At 46.8% G+C, this 20,890-nt stretch overlaps 1 protein-coding gene across 1 annotated transcript in view; it reads left to right on the top strand.

Moving 5' to 3' along the window:
* The window catches only part of LOC311056237 (ras-related protein Rab-40C), a 38,552-nt gene extending 26,442 nt beyond the window's left edge, over window positions 1-12,110 (top strand). The window contains exon 6 of the mRNA XM_084072706.1: window positions 9,291-12,110. Within this exon, the coding sequence (XP_083928832.1) occupies window positions 9,291-9,568 (278 nt within the window). The 3' untranslated portion in view covers window positions 9,569-12,110. The remainder of the gene's footprint in view (window positions 1-9,290) is intronic.
* The last annotated feature ends 8,780 nt before the right edge of the window (window positions 12,111-20,890 follow it).

Raw genomic sequence — 20,890 nt, 5'->3', positions numbered from 1 at the left:
AATGGGTTAATGGCACAATCAATGTAAAGCGCTTCGGATAGAAGCGCTATATAAATGCACCATTTACCATTTACCATTTAACCAGCGTTAATGGTTCTCTTTCCTGTAGTCTTCACAGACTACATCCTGCTTCTGTAGAACAGGACGTGAACCGTTTGTGGTCAGAAGGACACATGCAACTGAACTAGGCCCGTACAAGAGCGTAGATTGCCGAAAAGGTGACAAAAAGGTTGATCAAGAATAGTTGCATCTAGTAAGGTCATCTGCCAGGTGCAAAGGCAACTCGGTCTATGTGACTTCTTAGACACTGCGTACGTGACAAACAGAACGTACTCACGTGCACTAATCATGCACACGCTGTTAAGCCAACAGTTACAGGACGTAAGGTCATCAGACAGAGTAAATCTATTTCACTGTCAATGTGTTTTTTTACTTGACATCAGCGCCTTTTGTTGAGATTCTGAATTCTTAAAGGAGACACACCATGAATTTCACTTTTTTTTTATTTTTTTTTATTTTTTTGGCTCCCCAGTGTCTCTTGTACCCCAAAAAATATTTTCTTTTAACATTCAGTCATTCATTCTCATTTCAGAGATTTTCAGAATGGGCGTGTCTGAACAGGCCATCTCAGAATGGCAAGTTTGCTTACCTCACCAAACTTTCTGCCCATGTATTTTGACAGACAGAATTGCTCAGTGTGCCGCAGTACAGCACCCCCCTAGCCAACTGGACGTTTTGGTATTGCAGCTGAAAGTGCTTTATAAGCCTGAGAGAATTGACTTGGGATGAGTATATCTGAGTGTTGATTTAGGCTCAAACCTTTTGAAAATGGTTTGAGGGACATACACCATATGATATTAAATATCAAAAAAATTTTTTAAATTCATGGTGTGTCTCCTTTAACTCCATCTGAGTCCCCATCCCCATCTTCAAACCAGTCCAATGACTCTTGAGTATGAACTTTTCAGGAGTTTGTACAAATATTGGTAATTTATAAATACCATCATTTTTGGGGCGGTGTAGCCGCCCCCTATAAGTGAGTTTTGGACACCGACCAAAAGATTTGTATACCCCCTAACCCTTCCATTGTTAATGCAAATCGATACTTTTGCAAAGTCAGCCAATCACATTACAGCTAGTGTCATCACCACTAACTGTAATGTGATTGGCTGACTTTGCAAATTCAGGACTGTGATTGGCTAGCGAAACACATGACACATGTGCAGCCCTATGAATAGCAGTATGGACTTTAAAAAAGTCATTTATCCGTTTTTTAAAGTGAGTCATGACCACACACCGCCCACTTCACACTGGGTGTGATTTTTTTATTTCACTGATAGTTAAACTACGTTTCTATTTCATCCTTCCTGACTGCCAGAGGCAGTGCTTAACACTGGATATATCCGTCTCACGCACGTGCAGTCGAGTAATTAATATCAACAAAGTCACAGCTGTGACATAATGACGGTGGGCGTGGAACGCAGTAGCCAGCGTACATAAGCCCACAGCCGTCATTAATGACTTCCCTTTGATCTTCTCGCAAGCTACGCGTTGCAGGTTTGAGGTTCTAAAAAACAAACTACTAAACCATCGTCTTTTTCGCAGGGAGCCCTGTAACCTACAGTAGGTTGGAGCTTCGCGTGTCGCGTCCTCCAAGGGCTGCGATTAAGGCTCGCTATTTTCTGTTCTTTCCGAAGACCAACATAGCTCCCCAGCAGAGCAGTGTTTGCGCGGCCACGCTGTGGGAAACGCACAGGTTGGTATAGTAATCAGAGTCTGTTTTCGGTCTCTGTCCCTTTATTATTTAAGTTGGAAAGACGCCATATATATATATTTAATTTGCATTTTCTGTTGAATTGCATGTTTCAGTAAACTGAACAGCCTATGTTGCAGATTTAAGAATTTTTGATTACCTGTTGAGTGTTTCCGCTCTTTACGGTGTTTTCTTTTGAGTTGAAATTATAACTGTCTCCCTATAGTGGATCGTATTATAATACTTATTTCAGCTTTATAGCTCTTTCCCATTTTTGGGTGTTTTTTGTTTGTTACTAGGGGTGCTTTCGCTCCACAGTAACTGAGTTGAAGTTCCCAAAGCGTGCACGCTTAGTGGGTGTTTTTTGTTTTTCCTTCCGGAGTGTTTTCGCTCCGTTATATACTGGCCATGGCACATGCGTGCCGCGCCTGCGCGGTGCCTTTGTTGCCCGACGATGGCCATGACGAATGCCACAGGTGCCTGGGTGTAGCACACCTAAGGCAGGGGCTGACAGAGGAGCAGTGCACAAACTGCAGTTTCATGCCGCATGATCTGAAGCTGGCCAGACTGGCTGAAGTGGAGGGGCAGCAGCCAGAGGACCGGATGCCCCCATCTGGTGTCCCTCCACAGGCAGGCAGGCGGCGGAAAGGGTCTCCGCACCGTCATGCCCCGCACAGCAAGGAGAGGAAGAAGGACCATCTGGCTACCAAGGTAGACACCTTGGCATCCCAGTTTGAGGAGTTGAAGGAGCTGCTCCTTAATATCCAACCGGACAGGCCTGTTCCCCGGGCCGGCAGTCCACCGGCAGCCGCCCCTGCCCCAGGGTGGGAGGTTGATTCACTGTCGACAATGGCCTCCTGTACCGATTTCAATGATGGTCCAGAGGAGGCAGAAGAGGCCACCCACACCTCATACCCCGGCTCTCAACGGTCGGGAAGTGAGTCTAGAGCGGGCTCGGGGCCTGCCTCGGCTTCAATCAAGCCTGTGATCCGGATGGCGCTGGCACGCCTGGGCCAGGACGAGGCCCCGGCAGCAGCAAGGCCTGCAAACGTTTTCTTTAGACGCGCTCCACCTCAGGCTGCCTTCACTGTACCTCCCGCAGAGCAGTACATTCAGGAGCTCCACAGGTGCTGGGAAGACCCCAAGTCCCAGACCCATCGGGTCTCCGACGCTAGGGCCTTGGCGTCTATGCGGGATGCGGACAGGTACGGGTTGGGCAGCATGCCATCAGTGGAGCCATCCATCGCCTCCCTGATATGCTCACCCGATGAGGTCCTGCGGCCGGTTTCCCGTTGCCCCAGGCCCCAATGCCGCATCACAGATGACCTGCTGGTCAAGAGCTACGACGCAGCGGCCCGTGTCGGCCGCATAGGCAACTCTCTGTCACATATCTTGCTGGCCTTGTCCCAGTCTCTGCAGCCCCTGGGCACGGCGGCTCCCTCAGGCGCGGAGGCTACGTCTGCCGCAGACACTAACCCAGGCATGGACGCTTCCGTCCAGAGCCTGAGCGACGCTTCCCTGGAAGCGTTCGCCTACATGACAACGGAGCTTGGCAGACTACTGTCAACGCTGACTCTGACGCGCCGACAGGTGTGGCTGGCTCAGTCCCCACTGTCGGAGCCATGCCGGAGGGTACTCCGTGCACTCCCCGTGGTCCCGGGGCAGCTGTTTGGCCCTGCAGGACAGCAGGCCTTGGAGCGTAGCCTCCAGGCCAACCAGACACGGCAGCAGTATGCCAGCCTTCAGGGGCCTTCCCCTGCAGTGAGGCAACGGCCTGCGCCAGGTTATGGCACCGGTCGCCCCCGGCCACAGCCGCGGCAGGACAGCTACCCGAGGTCCTCGACCTTCGAGCAGCCCGACCAGCGTCGCCGCGCCCCTACTCGCCCAGGCCCTCCACGTCCGGCACCTCAAACGCAGAGGGCTCGAGGGTCTGGGTTTCGCCCCTCAAGGGGCCAGAGGGGTAGGCAATGAACGCATGGGGCCGGCGGTGGGACGCTTCTCCCAGCAGCAGCTCAGCTACTGGGAAAGCTGCGCTTCAGACCCTTGGGTGGTGGCCACGCTCTCCCAAGGGTACAGTATCCAGTTCCGCCGCCGGCCCCCCACTTACAGCGGGATCAGGATGACCATCGTCAACGATCCCACCAAATCCGAGGCACTCAGACAGGAGGTGGCCACCCTCCTGGAGAAGAATGCCATCGAGGAACTAGATCTACATACACGGCAAGGTGGGTTTTACTCAATGTATTTTTTGGTTACAAAAAAAGACGGAGGTTTTCGCCCTATACTGGACTTACGGGGGCTCAACGCCTACCTGAAGGTGTTGCCCTTCCACATGTTGAAGACAGCGGATGTGCTCCAAACGGTCAAAGTGCACAGTTGGTTCACTTCAATCGATTTAAAAGACGCATACTTTCACGTCCCTATAGCCCCGCATCACAGGCAGTACCTGCGCTTCGCGTTCGAAGGCAGGGCCTACCAATTCAGGGTGCTCCCGTTCGGGATTTCCCTGGCCCCTCGGGTATTTACGAGATGCATGCGGGCTGCGTTGGCCCCAATGCAGGGCCGGGGCATGCAAATCCTCCCATACCTGGACGACTGGTTGGTCTGTGCTCCAACCAGGGAACAGGTGGGGCGGGATACGGCGGCCCTAATACGTCATGTGACACGACTAGGTCTCACAGTCAACCACAAAAAAAGCTGCCTTGTTCCCAGCCAGAGGGTTGTATTTATCGGCTTGGCCCTGGACTCCTGCCGAATGCTGGCCTCTCCCACTCCTCAACGGGTGGAAGCCATCCTGCAGCTTCTTCTCTGGTTTCGGGGGAACAAGAAGTTGAGATTCAGCCTTTTCCTCAGGCTGTTAGGGATGCTGACGTCAGTGACTGCGGTAGTGCCACTGGGCCTCCTACGCTTGCGGCCATTCCAGATCTGGGTCAATGGCCTACATCTAGACCCAAAGTTCCACGGGTCCAGGAGAGTCAGGGTATCCGGCAGCTGCCTCCTCACACTACAGCCCTGGAGAGACAGGGCATATCTGTCCAGAGGTGTCTCCTTGGGTTCGATCCCCTCGCGTCGCGAGGTGGTGGTGACGGATGCCTCTCCCTCCGGGTGGGGGGCAGTATGGCAACACAGGGCTGTGAGGGGGCTCTGGACGAGACAGGAGATGACGGAGCACATAAATGTGCTCGAGCTTCGTGCTATATTCTTAGCGCTACAACATTTCGTACCGCAGTTGGAGGGCCGGCATGTGCTTGTGCGGTCCGACAGCAGGTCAGCTGTCTACAACGTGAACCGGCAGGGGGGCACCAGGTCGACCCTGTCGTTACAAGTGGCACGGCGACTCCTCATGTGGGCTTTCCCTCATTTTCCCAGCCTGAGGGCTATGTATCTGCCAGGGCCACAGAATGTGGTGGCGGATTTTCTGTCACGCCAGAAACCTCCTTCGGGGGAGTGGAGACTCCACCCGGAGGTAGTGGAGGAGATTTGGCACAGATACGGCGCTGCGGAGGTGGACCTGTTTGCCTCAGAGTCCACAACACACTGCCCTCTTTGGTTCTCCCTGACGGAGACATCGAGTCCGTTAGGACAGGATGCTCTGGCGCACCCATGGCCAGATCACCTCCTGTATGCTTTCCCACCTTTTCCGCTGATAGCATTGACGCTACACAGGGTCCAGCAAGACAACCACAGAGTCCTGCTGGTTGCTCCGGCATGGCCGGGGAGGACGTGGTTCTCGGCGCTGCACAATCTTTGTTGCAGCTCTCCATGGCACCTCCCCAACAGGGAGGATCTCCTGTCCCAATTGGATGGCCGCATTTGGCATCCGTGCCCGGAACGCCTACAACTGTGCGTGTGGCCCCTGAGGGGCCGGACCCGCTCCTGAGTCTGTGCGACCAGGCTGTGATCCAGACCGTGTTAAACGCAAGAGCACCCTCCACCAGGGCAATCTATGCAAACAGGTGGAAAATATTCTCGGAATGGTGTGGGGTGAACCGAGAGGTACCTGAGTCTTGCTCGGTGCCGATGATATTGCGTTTTTTGCAATCTCTATTGGAAAAGAGACTATCAGTGTCAACACTGAAGGTCTATGTGGCCGCGATCTCGGCCAGTCACTGCAGGGTGGACAACCAGACTGTGGGGTCCCACACTCTGGTGACCCGGTTCCTTCGTGGGGCCCAGCGGCGGAACCCCCCGCGGGCCGTGAAACACCCCTCATGGGACTTAAACCTGGTCCTGGAGGCTCTTCGTCTCCCCCCCTTCGAGCCCCTAGAACGATCAGGACTGAAGTGGGCTTCAGCCAAATTGGCCTTTCTTCTTGCAATGGCATCGGCAAAGCGGGTGAGTGAACTGCATGCCCTATCGACGAGTGACGCGTGCATACGCTGGAACTCTGATGGCACGGGGGTGGCGCTTTGGCCTAACCCCTCGTTTTTGCCCAAGAACTTGGCTTCAGACCATACTAACCAGGTCATACGACTGGCGGCTTATGACCCCTCAGGCCTGCAGGGTGAGGCTGCTTTGGCAAGGCAGCTCTGCCCGGTGAGGGCCTTGAGGCATTACATACAGGTGACTGCTGGGTTCCGTCGCTCGGACAGCCTATTCGTCTGTTATGGTGGGCACAGAAAGGGGCATGCCCTGTCCAAACAGAGGCTTTCCAAATGGGTTGTCATGGCAATAGAGGAGGCATATAGATCAAGAGGCCTACCACCGCCTCATAATATCAGAGGCCACTCCACCAGGAGCGTTTCCACTTCCTGGGCGGCCCTACGGGGAGTTCCTCTGAGCGAAATTTGTGCAGCAGCCACGTGGGCTGCACCATGCACCTTTGCCCGGTTCTATAGGGTCAATGTGGCTGCAACCAATGCGGTGGCAACCGCTGTTCTGGGGGTCCCCTAGGCCGTTCCCGGCAAGGTAAGATTCCTCGTGACTTTGTTGATATTAGTCATCCAGTGTTAAGCACTGCCTCTGGCAGTCAGGAAGGATGAAATAGAACGTAAGTTACGTATGTAACTATGGTTCTATGAATCCTGGATGACTGCCAGAGTTCCCTGTCACTCGGAATCTCGCGAGAAGATTCTGCAGGGAAGTCATTAATGACGGCTGTGGGCTTATGTACGCTGGCTACTGCGTTCCACGCCCACCGTCATTATGTCACAGCTGTGACTTTGTTGATATTAATTACTCGACTGCACGTGCGTGAGACGGATATATCCAGTGTTAAGCACTGCCTCTGGCAGTCATCCAGGATTCATAGAACCATAGTTACATACGTAACTTACGATTTAACACAAATTCATTCTTAACCCTTAAATTCAATTAATTATTTCAGTGGACTTAATATCATTGTTTTATTTGATGGCCTTGCTCTCCTGTCATTTGGCCTTTGTGCCCTCAAAATTCATATGCCTTGCCCCTAAAAAGACGAAATTCCAGGCCTGGCTCTCACAGCTTGGGAGTGCTAATGGTCCGCTTGAAACTTGTGGATATATCATGTGTGATCATGTGTAATTAGAAAGAGAAGCAGATGGAGAGAGATGTCCCAGCTTGCCCCCTGTAAATAAAACGAGTGCTTACTAAGGCTCTTGAAGTCTGCCAAGGCTGGCCTCCCTCAGCTTGATGTTCATTTGGTGCCTTTCAGTCAGTTGAGTGTCGGTGGTATACGAGCTCTGTGCAGAGAGAAGGAGCCTCAGCTGTTCTCCATGGAGCATTTTTAAATAGTCATCCTCCATGTTAGAGAGGAACTCTCCTTCTAGTTCACATTTTTATTCCTGTGTTTGTCATTTCTGCATTAATAAACACTTTTAACCTGTAGTCCCCACTTTAGGCACGTGAAAAAACATAGAAAATAGCACAAATAGCCAGTCTGCAAGCTTGCAGTTTGGCATTGTTTTGCTATTCATTGTATGACAAATAATATAAGGCTGTAGAGGGTAAGAAGTCTGATTTCAGTGCATTTCTTAATTGTGTAATACTAATTAAGGAAGCTTAGACGTACTGTAAACATGACAACATCGACACATGTTGAATATGCTCCGTAAAAATATTGCTGTAACACTTTTAAGCAAGAAGACTACTTGAAAAGCGCTCAACCACTTGAACCCTATAGACTTCTTTGACCAGAGTCCCCAGCAGTCTATACTAGGCCCCCAACTTTTTCCCGTCGACACCAATTCTCTTCATCGAAATTAGCATCTCTACAACATTGGTTGTCAAAGTGGGGTCTGGGGACTCCCAGGGGTCCATGGGGGGATACCAGGGGGTCCCCAGCAAAATTAGTTAATAAAGCATCACGATCATTTTAACCCCTTTATCCATATTTTATACTTTGGTTATTAAAAAATAGCAGATATACACGCTCATAGCGCGGCACCGAGTGCATGAGCATGTAGATCTGCTATTTTTAGAAAAATCTTAGAAATGTGTGTAAATCTTTTTTTTAAAAGGCAAAGATTTTTAACACAAATCTTATCACAAATCCTCATATTCTAAAACGGTTTCGAATTCAAGGACAACAGGATTCGAATTCAAAAGTAGCAAAAGTAGCTTTTGATGCTTTTGTGTGATGCTGTAGTATGATCAAGCAGGGCATTCATTTACACAAAGAAAAACACAAAAAGTTAGAATATGGAGATCGGCGGATTCTGCCCGACATCGACGATATACTTTGTTGACAGGGGATCCCCCAGGGGTCTTCTCTATACTTGGGCCCTCCTTTTTCCGCTCTACACCAAATCTCGTCACCGAAAATAGCACCGCTATTTACGCCTACTGTTCGCCCCCAGAATAGAGACGCTAGGGTTCATGTGGTTAAGCTTTTAAGACGTCATCCTGGTGGAGTACAAGCCGTGTCCTGGGAATTTGTGCTCCGAACAAGGAGGTAAATCATGAATGCTTCACCACTTAAACCCTATATTATGTTGTTAACCGGCGTGCCCCAGGGGTCTATACTGGGCGCACTCCTTTTTCCCCTTACACCAAAACTCTTCTGTGAAAATAGCCTGGTTTACATTCTCACAACGTTGTGAGCGTGTAGACCAGGCTATTTTCGCAGAACGTTCGCCTATTAGAGAGCACTAGGGTTCATGTGGTTAAACTTGTGACTTAAACTTTTTTTTATGTCAAGGACCCCCAAAATGATATGTATTTGGCCGCGGACTTGATTTGTGTAAAAAAGAACACTTTCTAGATTTTTTTTAAATGTTCAAAAATAGCAGATGAGCTTGTACATCTGCTATTTTGGAATAGCCAACGTATAAAATATGGATTAAGGGGTTAAAGTGATCGTGATGCTGTGTTAACACATTTTGCTGGGGAACCCCCTGGGGGTCCACGGAGAGCACCACTGACTTAGACCCTACATTACTTTGTCTGTAGTCCAGGAGCTAGTTGCACCACCTCACACTAAGCTCAAACTTAGCCTAGTTATAGCTTAAATGGCCATTTAAGCTATAACTAGGCTAAGTTTGAACTTAGTGTGAGGTGGTGCAACTGGCTCCTGGGTGCTGAACTCTTCCCTCTCTCTTCTTCCCCCCCCCTGCAGTGTTCAGCCTGCAGGACCTGTGCTGCCGCGCCATCGTGTCCTGCACGCCGGTCCACCTCATCGACAAGCTGCCGCTGCCGGTGGCCATCAAGTCCCACCTCAAGTCCTTCTCCATGGCCAACGGCATGAACGCCGTCATGATGCACGGACGCTCCTACTCGCTGGCCAACAACCCCGCCGGCGGCTCCAAGGGCAACAGTCTGAAGCGCTCAAAGTCCATCCGTCCGCCCCAGAGCCCGCCCCAGAACTGCACCCGCAACAACTGCAAGATCTCTTAGTCTCTGGGGACTTGGGGGGGAGGGGAGGGGAGGGAGGGAAGGGGGGGGGGTAGTTGGAGATGACGGGAGAAGGAGACCAGTAGAGGGATTTGTGGGGAGATGGGGTGTGTGGGTGGGTTTTTGGGTGGAGAGTACAAAACCGTGTCCTGGGAATTTGTGCTCGGGAACAAGGAGGTAAATCGTGAATGCTTAACCCATTAAAACCGGGAACGCATCTGTGTAACCACTTTAACCATTACTTTATACTTTGGCTATTTTTTTTACATCGTAAAAATTTGCAAAACATATATATATTTTTTAAAGCGAACATTTTTAACTCAAGTCTTTGCCTCTGGGGGTCCCTGGAACTATATATTTTGAGACGGGGGTCCACGGCCAAATTCATATAATTTTGGGGGTTCTTGACATGAAAAAGGTTTGAGAACCACTGATATAGCAACAATACTTTTTCAGAAAAATTAAGACATTTGTTGAGACATTTGACAGTTCCAAATGTTCGCTTTAAAAACTAGATATTCAAAGATTTGCAAACATTTTCAGGATAAAAAAAAAATAGCAGATCTACAAGCTCATAGTCAACTTGGTGCTGTGCTATGAGCTTGTAGATCTGCTAGTGTTTGAATAGCCAAAGTATAAAATAATGGTTATATCTCAAATCTAAAATGACATGGATGCGTTCCCGGTCGTTGACCGGCGTGCCCCAGGGGTCTGTACTTGGCCACGCTCGTTTTTCCCCTTACACCAAATCTCTCCTGCGAAAATAGCCCGGTCTACATGCTGCTCACAACGTTGTGAACCATGTAGACCAAGGCTATATTCACAGAACAACATTCGCCTTAGCGCTCAGGGTTCATGTCGTCAAACGCATGAAGCGATAGTCCTCCCATCTCCCCTAAGATCCTGTCACACCTGTCACTTTGAGACCACCTTCTTAGAGAAGTGACTCATCTAATGAGTGAAGATAGAAGGAGCCCGGCGGCGCCTCTACAGCCGTTGCTGCTCGCCACTACCAACCACGGACGTGTGGACTAGACGGACAGAAAAGAACCCCTTTCATTCCCGGGGGTTCTCCTGTCTGCGGGAGCATTATTACTACATGTACAAAATGGGCAACAAGTGTACAGGAACCTTAAGAAACTCTTGCAACCACTTTTAGTTCATCTGCATTGCGCCACACTCACGGTTTGTGTCATACACTTCACCTCAATTCTTTATAATCTTTGAGACCTTTGAGCTCTTTGTGTGTGTGTGTGTGTGTCTCCCCCCAATTGCTCATATTTATCAGTATTTCTTCCTTATTCGGTCCATATTAAAATGTTCTATTGACCAGTAAGCGAACAATAATCAATGCTATCGCTGATATGGCTGATCATAAACACACTATTACCCGTTTATAACTTTGGCTACTAATGTCAGTTCTGGCCACAACCCCCTTGCATTTGACTGTAACGCTGCTTTAGAAGTCGCAACGTTTTGTTCTGTTTTCACATGACCTTCGCTGATTTGAAATCACAAATAATTTAAAAACAAAGTCCAGGGTGTATCATTGTAGCGGTGGAGCAGTTGTTGGGTTTTCATCGCCCACAGGCCCCCTGGGAGTCGTGGTAGGAGACGAGGTCTAAAAGGACAGCTTTCCAATTCGCATCACGTCGAGACGCCACCCAAGGGAGCCGTTGGTGTCCAGACGCACATTAATTTGACTGTCGCCCTCTTCCCTCCTCCCCTTTACCTGGCTTCCAACTTCCTCTCTCTTCCTCCCTCGTCCTTTCTCGCAGCCCCCACACACACACTCACACACACACACACACACACACACACACACACACACACACACACACACACACACACACACACACACACACACACACACACACACACACACACACAGTGGATGCTTATTATAGATCTCACTTACTTGTCTTATTCCTGTAGGCTCCTAGATGGAGCATAGGACCGCAAATCACACCCCGCCATCGGACTCTGTTTTGGGCAGTTTTCTTCGGCTGATAGTCTGGTTGTCTTTGCCTCACTCTCGACTGATCTTCTCCAGGTCTGTTTTGGCCTCTTCTTCGCGTCCTGGCTGATGGTGTTCTGGTTGGTTCTCTCCAACAGGCTGGCGTTTGTTATAGATCAGCGGTTCTTAAACGGTTTCATGTCAAGGACCCGCACATTAATACGTATTTCGCCGCAGAACCCCCATCTGAAAATATTTAGTGCCGTGACAGGGACCCCCTCAGGCCTGATTCCATTGACAACTGTTGAGAGCTGCTCAATGATGCTCCTCCAGGACTTGCTCACCCTGCTACAGCTGATGAGGTCTCTCTCTCCCGGCAAAGCCAGTACGTCGGCCAGAACCCCCCCCCCCCCCCATGTTCCCGGACAGCAGAGAGGATAATACATCCACATACCCCCTCCCCATATGCCCTCCAATCACTCTGTCCAATAGGCGGTCCTCTGCAATCTTATCCACCACACTCCAGTCATACCTCTTGCTTTTCTGGAAGCTCTTTTCGAGCTCTTCACACACAGCCTGCTGGAACTTCACTATGGGCAACATATATAAATTGGGAGAGATAAAAAGTGTGTACATAAAAGTAAAATACTATATAATATATATACGAATCATCGTGCTAGTTCCACGTAGCACAAATGTTTTTGGGGGGTCTCTGTAGCGCCTTTTTCGCAAAACATGCAACTGTTGTGAGGGGGATTTGTTGTGAACACACAGAAGAGAACACACATGCTGGACCCTCATAACTTGTATTGTTACTTGCCTACCCTCCTGTGCCAAATCTTTTAAGATCAGTCAACAGAACCAAGCACTTCCTTGCCAAACCTGTTTCATTCCCAAACTCTCCCTCCACTGTCCTCTTTTTTTTCCCCCATAGTTCTGGGTCTCAAAGATGCTGCTTTTGTTCCATAAACCAGCCCCCCGCCCCCCAAAAAGAAGGAAACAAATCCATAGCATGTACTTATAGGTTTACCATACCTTCAGTTCAGTGTTTGGCCTATACAGCATGCATAAAAGCTCTTGAGATGGAGAGCACAGGTATCCAAGGCTGTTTGAAAACAAAAGCATGGCTTCAAGGCATTGGGTCGTCGTCCAGCTGAATAACGAGTGCCAAAGTGATGAGTCTGATGAGAGACACAGGGTGAGAGCAGCAAAGACAAAACGAAGCACTAGCTCTGTTAGGGAGACCAGCATTAAGCTAAGATTGTGACTTGTTCAGAGAGAGAGTGCCCTGGGATCGAAGGGTTGTGTGTTAATATCGAAACAGTGTCCTTTTTACCGTCTGCTCAGGCAGAAAGCAGATATGGCATCACTTCTCTCGTCTCGGCTCCTGATTTCCCCAGGGCATGTTCCACCGAAGAACCTCTTATTACGCCCGCGCCCATTTTTGTATTGCATTGTAATCGACCCTGTCTGTCCCAGTCATAACTGTGTTTTAATCCTCTTCGGATCAAACTTTGCAGATGAGTTCAAGGCCTGCGCTATTGATTTTTATGGGTTTTTTTTTATCGGCCAACGGTCAAGGTCAAAGTTCAGCCCCATGCTTAGCATATTTAGAATGTGAGCCTAAAGGAACAGATGGCGTTGGTGCGCCCGGCCCATGAAGACGCAACATCTATTCAGACTGAGGCTTGATTTATACTCTGTTGGAACAAAAGCGCCTCACAACGCTTTGCGCTGCGACACGCCGTGAGCTTCTAGATCGGCTGTTATTGGTGTGCGACACTGCCGCGCAACTTATGTTTAAAACCAGGCATGATCTGCCCTCATCCACGACATCGGCTCTGTTTTTCCGTTTCACGAATACATGCACACACCCCCACACCCCGCCCCTCCAGGCTCTGTCCTGCCTTTCATCTCACTCCCTCCATTCTCTCTCATCCCCCTCCACCATCTCCACATGCTGCCCCATGATTCATAGCTGCTGAATTATAGATGCTCTTTTCATATATCTCTGGAGGGCTTTATCAGTCCACCCCAACTCTCTCTCGCTCTCTCTCTCTCTCATCTCCCTCTCCTCCCCCCAGCAGCAAGTAGGAAGCCTGCTCGAGTGGTCTCCAGATTCCTATTTATCAGTCTTACTCTCCTGGGCATCATCTGACCAATGTTTTCCTGTCACTGCCTGCACCTGGCTTCCTTTCTCTCCCATTTACACCAGACGACACATGGGCTTTCTCCTTGGAACAGCTTCTTTAGGTATCACACTTCCAGAGATGCTCGTAGGCCTGCGTCCTGCGTCGCTGACGCACCATATTGCGAAAGGACGCATTCATGACAACTCTAGTGCGTCCATGGGACGCAGCTCCGATTAGCTCCGATAATATATAATATTTGTCAGCTGTGATCTACATGGACTCTCTCGGTTAGGCACCGTTGGTGGAGAAGTATAACTCTCCGGTTAGACACCGTTGTACTGGAGAAGTATAACTCGGTTAAACGGCGTTGGGTGGCAGAAGCAGCAGCACAGCCCCTCGCTGTTAGTCTACGCTACACACAGAGAGAGAGAGAGAGAGACGGCATGAGGACCTGCTCTTAAACGTGTTAAAACGTCTTGGATAGACCACTGTCTGGAATAATAACTGATCATCATACATACAGGTCTACTACTAATCTTTGTTGCTGTTGTCATCTTAAATTGACCAGCCAAAGTAAAATCCCCGATTTTAGAGTGTTCTCCCACTTGCTTGGAGATCAGAGTGAGTGGTGGATTAACGCATGTTGCCAATCAGCTGTGTAACATTAGCAGGTTAACGATGGCTCGTTGATCCTATGCATTTGACCCTGATTTGACCACAAAGGCAAACAAAAGCACTAATTAATGGCAGCTGTAAGTAACCGGTTGTCTATCGTCTGTGTCTTGTGTATGTTTAATAGGCAACTGGATGTTTTCTGTAGCTTAGAGATATCATAACAATTAATTCCCTGAAGAGGGTAGACCCTCTCCCTCATGCTAAACTTAAAGTGACTTATAAGGTTCCACTTCTCCTCAAAAAGACAACTTTATTTTCCTTTCTCAATGACAAGCCTAATAGTATTATTGCATGTTGACTATGTGCAATAACTGCAAGCCAATGTTCATAGGCATTGTCAGTATTTGTCTTCATTATTTCTTGAATTCCTATTTCTTTATTTGCCAATACTTCCACTGTAAGCCAGTGTTTTCAGTCTACACAATAAATAGTAAAAATAAATTCTACATTCATAAATAATACAAAATAAAATAATAATAATGATTAAAAGGTTCTATGATTAAATGTATTCTATTGGTCAAAGGTATGTTAAATCCACCTGTTGCCCACTACTAGTATTTCTTACCATAAGGTGTGCTAATACTACAGAATCATATACATTTGAAAAAATATATTTATGATTTTTTAATATATGTATATATATCGGTATCGGTCTTGAAAAGCAGGAACGGGTCGCACTGATCTAGATCTGCTATTTTCACAATATGTATCTGTGGAACTGAATCAAACTAAATTAAGTGCCTCAACTCCTAATTCCTCAGGGTGGGGGGTCCCCAGTTAAAATATGATTATTTTGGGGGGTCGCTGCCTGAAAAGGTTGAGATCCACTGCATCAGGATATAATGTACACAGTCACACACGCATAGAAGATATGGAGATTGGAGATCAAAGAAAACGATAGGGGGGGGGACGTGTAATTGGGGACCCATAAAATGTCCCTGGGACCCATCTAAAAGACCACCCTTGCATCCCAGGACCCATTACATTGAAAACCTAGCAACATCACTGCACTTCAGAGGAACTGTGCCCTGGTCAAATCTCTGCTCGGTTCACAAAACAACTAAATACAAGCCACACAGGCCCTATTAGCTGAACATATGTGAACATTAAGGAGAACAGTTGAGTTGTGGCACTGTCAAACAGAGCTCTGGGAGATATCAAATAAATACATTGAAAACTATAGATATTTTAATACAGTAACCAAATATTGTCACCTGCCCACGCATTAAGCCAAGTGTAGCTCAGGTCTTTCCTAATTAAACATTTTCTAAAAGGAGCCTAGATACACAGTCTGCACTTTAGAAATGTAAACTCTCATCAGAATTGCAAAATCCTCCATCTCTCTTCTAATGCTATCAATCAATTTTCAACATTCCCTCTAAATCTATGTATGAATTGAAGAGGCAGATGAAAACAAGGTCACGGTTTGGTAGTTCAGTAACTCTTGTCAGCAGCTTGTTGTCCATTTCGTGTCAGGAGGGAGACACTCTCGTCATCTCAAAATCTAGTTTGGGCTGCTGCTGTTCCCTTGGTGTGTGATGTGATGGGAGGTCTTGAGCCCGATTTATATTTAGTCCTGTGGCGAGTGCCAAAAATAGTAGATCTGCTATTTTCGGAATCGGTTGGAACACTCTTCTCCCCTCCAGTTGTTCCCCCTCTCCCTTCTCTTATCTCAGGGAAGTTGCCCTTTGACCTCCAGACTTTCAAGATGCCTTGACTCACCCAATGAAGCCGCCTTGCTTTTAGACAGACCCATCTCTCTCTCTCTGGCTCGCTCACTCTCTGGCTACAGTCTCCGGGGAATTGACCGCACGCCGTGTGAACGTGGTCAATAGGAATGAGCCGGTTCTCGCGTTTTGTGACGAGAGGAGATCCTGTATAAAGCAGGTGTTGGCTGAGCGGTGTTAATGGACGTTTTATTTCCCTACCAAACAGGTTGGCAGGGAAACCCTGACCCACAGAGGATATGTGATGGAGTAGTGCTTTAATCCTCTACCTCTACCCCACCCTCCTATCTCTCACACACACACACAAACACACACACTCACTTCCATCCCCACTGTTTGCGTGCACGCTTTTGTTAGCATCGCAGACCAGTGTTGTGAGCACGACGAACAAACGAGACGCTGAAATAAAGGACTTCGAGAAAACTTGTGGCCGACGTTTTGAGAAGCCTGTCTGTTAATCCTCTGTCGCTCGGCGCGGAACAGCGGGTGGTTATTATTATTATTTTTAAAATGAATGTTGTGCATCAAACCTTTCAGTAGATGTGATATAGAACATACATTTTGGTTCCTCATTTTAAAGCTTAAGCCTGATGTATGCTAAGTTGCGCGCCGGTGTCACGCGCCAAAAAACGCAGCTAACACTACATCTGCAAGTTCTGTGAGCTTGTAGATCTGCTGTTTTCTATGCGCACCGCCGCCCGCAAAGAAGTATACATCGAGCCTTATTTGTGTTGTGTTTTTCGACACCCTCTTCTGTTTGTTTTTGTGGGAGGGGGTTGGACCCTATAAGAGTTTGTCAGTTTATCCTCCACCTGTCAAACGAGTTTTTATGTTGTAACTGTTGACAGGGTTTAACCACTTAAACCCTCTATTCTTAGTAAAACAGACTTGAGATACAACTGTACTTGGGCCATCTACACCAAATCTCTTTGCCAAAAACGGCCAAGCTACAAGCTCACAACGCACACGTTGTGAGCTTGTAGATCGACTATCTCTGGCGAATATTACCCCCAGAATAGGCATGCTGGGGTTCAAGTGGTTAAAAAGGTTGGATTGTTTTGCAGAGAATGAGAGCGTATTTGTAACTGTTGTGGATTTTGGGAGCCTGATAGGAATGACCTATGATAACTGGCTTGTGTAAGGGGGGAAGATTATGGTGAAAATGACTTGGTAAACACTATTTTTGCGGGGTTTCTTTTGTGATTGAAGCTGCTGAGTAAGCAAAAGTGATGGTGTGTGTGTGTGTGTGTGTGTGTGTGTCTGTGTGTGTGTGTGTGTGTGTGTGTCTGTGTGTGTGAGAATGTTCCTCAAACACAAAGCTGAACATTTTTCTTTTTCTTTTTTTAAATTATTGATTGTACAGTACCATGGCTTAGGATATGAAGACTTTTTCACAATAAAACTGTTAATGTTATCAACTCTGCGTGTCTCCGCTGTATATTTTTCTACACTCGCCACATTTTGTTTCAGGGAGATGTTGCATAATTGGACACTGGAAAAATCTAGATTGGGGTGTATGATGTGTAGACCAGTGGTTCTCAAAGTGGGGTCCAGGAATCCTTAGGGGTCCTTATTCATTAATACAGCATCAACATCAGTTTCAGATGTACAGTATATATACTATAAAACAAATCTTGAATAAATGTGATTTTTATAAAAAGAGAAATCATTTTTGCACACAAGTATTGTATGGGGGTCACTGACACACACTTGGGGACCCTTGACATGAAAAAGTTTGAGAACCATTGATGCTTGCACTGCATTTATTTTTAAGGTGCTTTGCTTTGGAAAGAGTGCCACCTACTGGATCTTAAGTGCATAGACGCAAACGGCAGATATTGAAGCACAGAGCTGGAGAATTTAAATTATATGTAAAACATAAAATAGTACATTTTAAAATGGGTACTTAAATAAAAGCTATTGTCTGTAGAAAGGCCAGTGTACATAGCAAATAAACTTTGGGACATTTCTACATCTGTCCTCGACTAAGAAAGTCTTAGCTTAATTGACTGATTGAATTGATTGAATACTTAATTAACAGTTTGCCCAAAAAAAAGCACAGGGAAGTATGCTAGCAAATGGACCTGTAAGCATACCTGCCAACTCTCCTGTTTTCACCATGAGACTCCTGTTATCTGACCAACAACTCCTGTTCTTCCATTTCTCCTGTTTTGGGGGATTCCACCCTTTTTTGTGTGGCCCCTCACTGATATGCAGCCACGGCCATTCATGTTAATTTGCTATTTAGTGTGGTTGACCAGACTATTGTACTCTACCGACTTTATTGTGGGATCGCTAAAGCGATCACACTAATGTTATTGCCGATATTCCGACCGTTTTTTGGACCCTAACTAGTCCTTCATACTTTTAGCTACAAACTCCGTTCCAACTCTTCAACGTTCGGCCTACTCAGGACATGTCGGCTATTATTGTTATGCCAAATTATTGAAACAAATATTACACCATTGGGCCTCATGGTGGCGCTATAACAGCCCACTTTACCTTTTGGCCTATAACTCTTGAACCGTAGGTCGTAAAATATTTTTTTCCCCTAGATTCCTTGGGTCATTACGCAACTTTCCATATAGGCCACGCCCATTTGCGTCTGGATAGATTTTTTGATATTGAATTATTAGTGCATTAAATTTCCCCATCCACTTTAATGGGAATTGCAAAAACTCCCATTCAAGTATTTTTTCCTCGGAAACCGTAAGGGCTACAGTTACAAGACCTGGAGGGGAGGTTAATAGTTTATTGCAAAATGATTTAAAAAAGAATCACACCAGTCAGCCACATGGTGGCGCTATAACAGCCCACTTTACGTTTTGGCCTATAACTCTTGAACCGTAGGTTGTAAAATCAAAATGTATTTTTCCCTAGATTCCTTGGGTCATGACGCAACTCCCCATATAGGCCACGCCCATTTGCGTTGGGATAGATTTTCCGCCATTTTGAATTTTCTGCAAAACACACTTTTAGCTCCTCCTCCCACATGTTTTGTCCAAATTTCACAAAAATCGGTACACATGATCTCTTGTGCCCATGCGGTAAACATATCCAAACGGCATTTTGATAGTCTTTACCGTTCGTCCGTAAATGGCTTCCAAAGTTAGTGGGAGGGGCCTGTTTTACCAAAAATGCCAGAAATCACGAACGAAACGTCCGGTGAATCCCAAATTTGAATCACATGTTGAGGATGGTTTACTCAACAAATCCCCAAAAGCATTTCCATTTTGACCCATAGGGGGCGCCACAAATGCACAAAATGTAACCGAGGCAAAAACATGATTTTTGGGGGGATCAGTCCTCTCAAAATGAAATAAAAGCGATATCATGAGTGACGTGACAATACGATTGGTCTGTTACATTTGTGGGAGGGGCCTATTTATTTAGTGGGAGGGGCCTATTTCCTAAAATCAAAATGGCACGTATCACGAAGGCAGGATCCGATCGGCACCCGATTCGAATGGCACGTCGCACGGCCTCCGACGGTATTCCTCCCGGCGTATCCCTCGAGTCGTGATACGGTCGGCGCAACCACACTTTGCAATTTCCCAGAATTGCGACGCGTCTAGTTATGGATGCTATAAATCAGTAGAGACCCCCACATTAACGTATGCTTTATGGCCACGGACCCCTAGGGACCCCCTATTTAGTGCCAGGGACCCCCAGAAGAGAAAAGTTATGTTAAGAAATTCAACATCATTCAAAATGTTCTAAACATTTTCAAGATGTTTCAAACATTTTTAAAAATATCAGATGTACAAGCTCGCTGCGCCGCCTCGAAGTGACGCGCTGTGAGCTTGTAGATCTGATATTTTTGAATGGCCAAAGTATAAAATATGGATAAAGTGGTTAAAATGATTGTGATGCTGTATTTTAAATTGAATCGATTTTTTTTTGTTTTAAAACATACTGGTTTTAAATAGACAATTTATTCAAATATGTAAATATACACGATTCACATATGCAAAGTACAAAAGTATTCACATTAAAATATACTTAAGTGCTGAAAGTAAAAGTACTCATTTTGCAGAATATCCCATTTCACAAGTTTCCAAATGTGTAAAAATGCTTTGAAAACAGCAGATCTACAAGCTCACAACGCATTGCGAGCTTGTAGATTTCAAATAGCCTAAGTATGCATAGGACTGTAGTGGTTAATGCATGTTTTGTAATCATATTAAACATCTATAAAGTAACTAAAGCTTTCAAGTAATTGTGGTGAAGTAAAAGTACAATATTTGCCTCTGAGATGTAGTGGAGTAGAAGTAAAAGTATTGAAAATACTCAAATAAAGTACAAATACCTCAAAATTGTACGTAAGTACAGGAGTACATGTACTTAGTTACTTTACACCGCTGCTCTGCACAGGTGAAGATGATTTAGTGTTGATGAGTAAAAAGCAGTCTGTGGGGATCTATTCACTCTGCAGGATGAAGATCCGGTCAGAAAACGCAAATGGTTTGTCCATGTGACGTTCGTTTGAACGTGTTCAACGCACCGGATCCAGTAGGCGGGGCTTTAAACCGGATGTGAAAACGGATTTTAAAAAGAAGCAAGGCGCACTACGTCTGCTTTCAAACATTTTAGCTTGCACCACGTCGCGCCGCTCTGCTGAAGGTAATGTTTGATTTATATCTAAAGTTTAAACACTCACTGTGTGGGGGTTTGTAGATCTAACCCTGCCATATGTTCATGTGTGTTTATAAATCTACTTTAGTCTTGGATCAAGACGGCCCGTCAGGGATTGTATTATTTATGGTGATCGAGTCTGATGTTTGTTGGTAGTTTTAAACGGATCATAAATCCTCATAAATGAACCCAATCCAAC

The sequence above is a fragment of the Gymnoscopelus microlampas genome, assembly GCF_963454915.1.
Source record: "Gymnoscopelus microlampas genome assembly, chromosome: 11".
Lineage (NCBI taxonomy): Eukaryota > Metazoa > Chordata > Actinopteri > Myctophiformes > Myctophidae > Gymnoscopelus > Gymnoscopelus microlampas.
Note: the sequence above shows the minus strand (reverse complement) of the source record. Positions and strands in the feature narration are given on the sequence as shown.